This window comes from Pteropus vampyrus, unplaced genomic scaffold, assembly GCF_000151845.1.
Source record: "Pteropus vampyrus isolate Shadow unplaced genomic scaffold, Pvam_2.0 Scaffold9, whole genome shotgun sequence".
Lineage (NCBI taxonomy): Eukaryota > Metazoa > Chordata > Mammalia > Chiroptera > Pteropodidae > Pteropus > Pteropus vampyrus.
The window spans coordinates 7522781-7530163 of NW_011888790.1; the positions used below are offsets into that span (position 1 = coordinate 7522781).

At 29.9% G+C, this 7383-nt stretch overlaps 1 protein-coding gene across 1 annotated transcript in view; it reads left to right on the plus strand.

Annotated features, from left to right (window-relative positions):
• Nucleotides 1-4736, plus strand: part of TRHDE (thyrotropin releasing hormone degrading enzyme) — a 341392-nt gene extending 336656 nt beyond the window's left edge. The window contains exon 19 of the mRNA XM_011374415.2: nucleotides 1953-4736. Within this exon, the coding sequence (XP_011372717.1) occupies nucleotides 1953-2096 (144 nt within the window). The 3' untranslated portion in view covers nucleotides 2097-4736. The remainder of the gene's footprint in view (nucleotides 1-1952) is intronic.
• Nucleotides 4737-7383: the final 2647 nt, after the last annotated feature.

Genomic DNA, 7383 nt, shown 5'->3' on the forward strand with positions numbered 1-7383 from the left:
GCTCTCACCACCTGTTTGCCAGAAGAGCTGTGGAAGAATATAGGGCATAAGATCAATTTATGCCAACTACCGAAAGTAGGCCAGATGTGTTCTGATGAATAAGCTACTTCTAAGATTCATGAGTCACCTCAGGCTCTCTGAGCTCATGAGGGCAGTATTTAGTGTACTTAAATTATTATTTAAGAAATGAATCCCTAGAAGCCCACCAGTTACATTTTCTACTGAGTGTTCTCTTGCAGGATAATCTGACCTACTATCGTGTAAACAGCACATTCATATTCAAATCCTAGTTTGCCTTTGAGGAAGACTTAGAGTTTTACTTCATGTGTTCCAGTTGACTTGATGTCTCATCAAGAGGCTGAGAGCATGCCCCACAGAATCAAAGTTGCCAAAGGGTCATTATCACTATCTGCATATTCAGCGACTGCCTATGAAAATATGTAATAAAGCAGAACATATTTTTTAAGTAGTAGGTACATTTTTCCCTGATTGACATATATTATGTAAATAATGTCACTATAATGAACATATGCAATGTACAAATGTACAATGTAATATATATATTTTTGTAATAAATGGAAACATTCAAAACATCGATCAAAATGTATTATTTGTTGCTTAAGGGATATAGACTGAATGAGTCTGAACATAAATAAATAAAAACAAATGAATTATTGGATATCAGCTAAAGTTTAAAAATATGATTCAAGTCTTTTCATTAGACTTTTTTTGTATATATGGGTACATATTATAGGTATATGTGTATGGCACACTGCCTGAAATATTGGCACTATTTGATAAATTCCAATCCCTTTTCATCTTCCTCTTTCTTTTGTATGTGTCAGTCAAATGTCAAATTAGTTTTAAGGATAGCACCAATAAATCTTTGTTATACATTGGATATTTCACATATTTGTTATAAAAGCATAGTGATTTTGAACTCTTGTAAAGGATATAGCTCTGAGATATAGTTAGCCATTGCTGATGCCATAGGACATAGAGGTTTGTAGGAAAGTAGAAGATAAACTTTGAGAAAACTCATCAGTATTACGTAATCAAAGTAACACTGTCATAAACAAAGTAAACTACCTATGAACCAGTTTTTAGATTAATCAAAAAGTATAATTAACTCCACTTTAAACACCCCCTCCCCTTCTCCAATTCTCTTTGTCCTTGAGCCAGTCTTGATGCACTACATTTCTCTCCTGGCATATCTTCCATGTGGCACCCACTATGTGATGAATCACACTCCAGGCTAATTACACCACATAATGTTTCTATGTTGCAGGTTGATTTTTCACATTTGTCTATTAGCATCACAATCATTTGCTGGTTGCCAGTTTCTTAAAACATATCAAACAGAGAGAAATACTGTTATTATTAAATCTTGAAATAAAGAGTCAGCATTCTTTAGAGAAAATCTTATATTTATACAAATTACGACAAAAATTTAAAAATTACTTCTTTTAGTTACGTGCTCAAATTCTCTACCTAAATAAGACCACGTTTCTCCTTCATTCTTTCTGAGTCTAGTAACTCAGGTGATTGCCATGTCATTTCATCATCTGGTTTTTATATAATCATTACTTTTTTTTTCTCCACCACCCAATTGGGTATGCTTTGTAATGAGAACTCATTGTTGCCACAATCCCACCAGCTTATTATAAAAAGTTAAATTAAATATGTCTGTTTTACTATTTATTTATAAAAACTGAACTTGGAGCTGTTTAAATTCTGATATCCACCTTTTTTTCCTTTCAATTCCAAAAGAAATCACACTTAATGGACACAATCTATTATATTGCATTTCATTACTAAGTTTGCTCCACATATTAAATATACCTTCTATAGTGACTGTGGTACTTTGTTTCAAATGCATCTTGTTTACGTATATTAGACATTAGTTCATGTTAAGACATTCATATTTACCATTTAAAAATATCTATTTTCAGCTAAAGAACTTCATGAAGAACTACGATGGAGTAGCTGCTGCCTCTTTCTCAAGAGCTGTGGAAACCGTTGAAGCCAATGTGCGCTGGAAAATGCTTTACCAAGATGAGCTTTTCCAATGGTTAGGAAAAGCTCTGAGACACTAATATGTGTTTCGTAAACAATTCATCTCAAAATTTTGAGAAGACCTGCATTATGTAGAATGAGGAAAATGTACTACATGAAGAATTGCCAGATTTTCAGTGTTAACGTGTGGGAGGATTTTTTTTTTTTAATTGTTGGTTTTGGGGGATTTCGATTGTTTGTTTCATTCATTCTGTTTTGTTTCTCTACTGGGTGTTCTTCTCTAAAGAAACTCTTGCAAATGAAACTAGCCATGATTGCTTCAGCTGTATATTCCTTGCTGTACAGGACCAAATACGATAGTGGTGCATGTTGATGTTGCAGTCAGTTTGGAAAAACATATTCAGAATATTTTGTGCATGGTTGTGTGGTCCTGCCTGTATTCCAGCATGCTTATTTAAGATGTCCAATGTTGTATGTGGATATATGTTACATCCAGGATGGGCATTATGCAAAAGCACAAAGATTATCTATGACAATCAGTGTTGCAGTAAAAGAAAAACTAAAAAAGGGAATACTATTCTTAGTTTTGGGCATTGTAAGAGGTAAAATAGCCCTTTAAGTGACCAGTGCCACTTATATCAACACTTGGATTGTCTTGCAATGATTACTGTGATGCTAACTCATTTTCTTTGAGTTAAAGCTCTGTATATGTTAAAAAGGCATATATGCATAGTGTATGCATATGTGTATGTACACTGGGAAGCCCCCTATGTATGTAGTATGTTGTACACTGCACTTCTGCAAAGAATCTTTTCAGATCAAAGAAAATTTATTTCTTTTTATAAACTTACTCAAACTTTGAAAAGGCTGAAAGGAATTAATCTCAACACTATCATTCCTGACAATTTCCTGACCAAATTTCTCAACTTGTTATGGATTTTTTCATCTACTTCCTGAAAAATGATCTATTCTACTACATAAAAATGAATTCAAACAAAATTTATGTGTAGATTGAACACTGTTCTGATTCTTCTAAGTGGCAGCCTCATATTCTAAATATAGATTCTGCCATCATTTTAAGGTTCTTATTGCATAAAGCAATTGTGCATAATTAATAATTGTTAGTGCTGCAAAAATATTTATTTTTTATCCTGTTTGTTTTTCCACCTCATGTTGGGTTGTCCAGTGAGTTAAAAACTCTCACCATGTGTTGATTTTGTGTCTTCGTCAATCTAATCCTCCATTAAGCAACCATACCTCAAGTGGGTCTATTAGCTTTTAATGACCTTTGGTGCCAGTTGTGCCACCCATTAAAATGAAAAGTTGCTTTTCTTGAGTAAAGATTTTTCTTTGGTATTGACAACCTTTTTCATGCTTTGTGTTATGTAACACAAATGTTTTTAAATGGTATTCTCACCCAGTAGGCTAGCTCTTCAAACATTGCTTAGATGTTCCAAATTGATATATTTTAAGTATCATTATAAAATACCAATACAATTACTGAAATACGCCAAATGTTTGTGGACCACTTTCTATTTTCCCGAGGTTTTCCACTCCTCCAAATGTTCATGCAAATCACTGAAAGAAAATATTTTAACTCTAATAGTCAGTGAACACAGGGATGGGGTGTGGGGCGGGGAACAGAGGGTATAGATATTTTTGAAACTGGAGCCATAGATTTATTGTAAGTTTGTAGTTTCTAATCCACATAATGAGTATCACCTATAATTGAATTTTATCTTTTTTAGCAGTTGATATCTGTTACTTATACCTAAATTTTTCAGCACTTCATTTAATTAAAACACATAAATTTTAAATACTCTATGTGATGTTAATAAGACATAGTAATGCATAATATAAAATCTAAGAGTCATCTCACTTATCAGAAGTGATGAAATTCAATTAATATTCATCGGATATACAAAATCCTTAAGGGGTAAGTTCTGAGAAATAACTATAAATATCACACTACTGTGCAAGTCCAAAACATGTACTATATCACCATTGGATTCATGTAACAGAGAAGATAAGAAACTAGAGGTGGACATCTTGTTTTGTGTCGTGAATTACTGAAAATTCTTAGTAGCTGTGATATTCTTTTGAATGAAATCACCATTTCCAGAGTTGAGTTAGAAGGGATTTTATAGTTCTTTTTTTCCTCCCCACTGTTGATAATCTTAATCCTCTTTCAGTATTTTAGTGGCCTTGAACAACTGGTTTAGCTACAATGTCGAATCCTAAGTATATAATTATGTGCAATGTTCAATACCTCATATAATATTTGTTCAACAGTGTAAGTGGTATCAATGGCATTGAGATGTAATTTTTGTTCTACATATTTTTCAATAATTATCATTTCAAATATTGAAGATTATATCAGGCTTTAATGTTTTTTAGTTGTTTAAATAAGTAATATTTTCAAAATAATAAAATGACCAATGATACTCTTGGAATATTCTGTAAAATGTAGTTATAAAATTCTATTTTCTACATAGAGTTTTTATCTTTTTTCTCTTCTTTGTCTGTTTTTCAAATCATATATATGCATGAAATAACAATTTGTCGAAAATGTCCAACATCTAGGCTTAAAAGTTTACTGTGCCGATTTATGTACACCCACCAAACTTGGTTTCAATTATAAAGGACTAAATTATTTACCATACTGGGTATTAAATTTCTCTAGGTAACTTGTAAATAAAGATTTCCCCCATTTTGATACATTTTTCTCTTAGAATTTTCTTATAATCTTTGAAGTTTTTTTTTTTTTTTAATATACAAACACAGCCTCTAAAGCTAAGTTTATTCTTGAGTTCCAACAATATTAATTTTCACTGGAGCTTTAACTCACTTTTGTTTATATTATTTCTTGGATAATTACATCATGAAACTGAGAATTTTATGGTAGTATAATTTACAACTATTATAACAGTAATATCTTACAAGGGTATTAAGATTATACCATATATTTATAAATCGTACTTTATTTTCAAAGAGCTTTGACACATGCTATTTTATTTGACTCCTTTCAAAACCATAATATATTATATTAGCCCTGATATTCTGGTGAGAAAACTGAGGTGCAGAGCAACAACATGAACTATTTAAAATTATATCATTGTTATTTTGGAAACAGATACAATAACCTTTCAATATAGACTTCTTACAACTAAAATAGACATGTTTGAAATATCTGTATCTATTTCAGTAGAGATTTTTCAAACACTGGAAAAGTATCAAAATATGTGAACAACTGGTTCACATATTTACAATAATTATATCATTTTTTAAAGTCTATATTTCTAATTTGCATGATGTCAGACAACGATGAAGTGTTAATCAGTGTTCACTTTGTTCAGCATAAGTAAAGAAATAGTGAGATAAAAAATATAGTTAACTGATTATAGTTTCTTTTTTTATCTTTTGGTCAACATTGTTTAACTGACCTTATAATACTGATAATTTGATTTGTTTTCCACACAAATTTCTCTGATAAACTTTATCTGTAGTACCAGATGGTCAGACCACAGGTGAAATAGTGTTCATCTACATCAGTGAAAATAACATTCAGTAAAATGTTTATAAATCTACGCTAAGTTGTAAAAAAAAAAATTGTGCATTAGTAGTACTGAATTAGATGCAGTAAAGTTATTCCTAAAGAACTTTACAATAATACATTTAATTAAAATCAACTGGCTATTAAAAACTAAGGAATTTTTTTCTAGGAAGTCAGAAATTTAATTGTCCTATTGATTTTCTCAGTAACGCCGATGAGGTAAACACATATGCTATTAAAGCAGTAGTAAAAGCTTATATAATAAGAAATTCAGATTCCCATACCTATGTTTTTTCTTTATCACAGATCATAGCTGAATTATTATCATTTGACTCTGCTAATTATACAATGACAGAATTCAATTTAATTAAACCAATATTTATTCAGCACCTTTTATTTCATAAAACACTTTTGAGAAATAAGCAGAGATAAATAATTCCTGAAGGAATTCATATAACAATGAGTGAAACAAACATAAGGAAATAATGAACCAATAGGAATAAGAGCAACATGAAAAATAATTACATGCTACAGAAGAGGAACTAAATACTTTTTAGATATAGATAATATTATGCAATTATTTTCATGCACTAATTCTCAAAACTTTTATGTATAATTCTCATTGTTTTGTTTCACAGCACTTAGTCATGTTTCACAGAAATTTGTAACATTTAGAAACTATGATAAAACCACTTAGTTTAAATTGTATAATTGGAATATAAGTTGGGATAAAATTTATTTTAAGAAAAGCTGTTTGAGTATTTAATAATATCACTAAGTTCCAGTAAGAATATTTAACCTACTTATGTAAAAGTAACTTATGTTCAACTTTTCCAAAACAATTTTAACATTCTATTTGTACAGTCATAATATGTTAATTTTAAATTAATCATATGCTTTTTAAAGAAAGTTCAACAATTCTTATCCTAGGCAATAATGTATTTTTCAATTTAATATATGTGAACTTTAGAATACAAAGATGTTCCTATAAAATATTCTAGAATTCCAAATTTTAATATATAAGGGTAACCTTCAGTTCAATTGCTTTGAATTAATAAGAAAAGATTTTATTAAAATATTTTGTTTAATGTGGTTTATATTCAGAAAAAAAAAAAAATCTAACCAAGAGATACTCGAGTAGCTTTTATTTTCAATTTTATTTTATAAAATTTTATTTCAAAGTTTAGAAAAGGAAATTTTAAAAGTGTCTTAAATGTTAAAACTAAGCAATTGGTGAAAGTACATGTTATAATTTTAACTATACTGCATATACGTAATTATGTGCATTTTATTTTTTAAATAAATAGTTCACAAGTGGCCCTAGCAATAGGTGGTATGATTTTATCCCAATTTTGTAAACATAGAATATTAAAAAGTTTTATTTTGAGTATTTAGTATTTTAAGAATAGCACATTGAAGATGTTTATCCTTTAGACATTCCTGTTTCATGTACTAATGAACTAAGAGAAAAATTAACCAATTATTTATTTTGATCTAAATTAACTTTTTTTGTGCTGTATAAATGTTAAGTGAGTTAGAATATAGGAAAAGAACAAAATTTTGAGTGTCTGTTAAATGCCAGGCATTTTATAGATACTATCTCATTTGATAAACCTAATAAAGTGTTATCATCCTTTTTACCAATGAGGAGACAAGAGTAAGAGTTGTGATCAGTTTATATAACTGGTGGTAGGTGTTAGCTGGGACTCAAAACCCTGCATATCCAAGCCTTATATGACTCAAATTAGTCATTAATCTGCCTTGAACATGAATGAAAACATTATGATTATCCATAAAGACCAGTCTCTATAGAA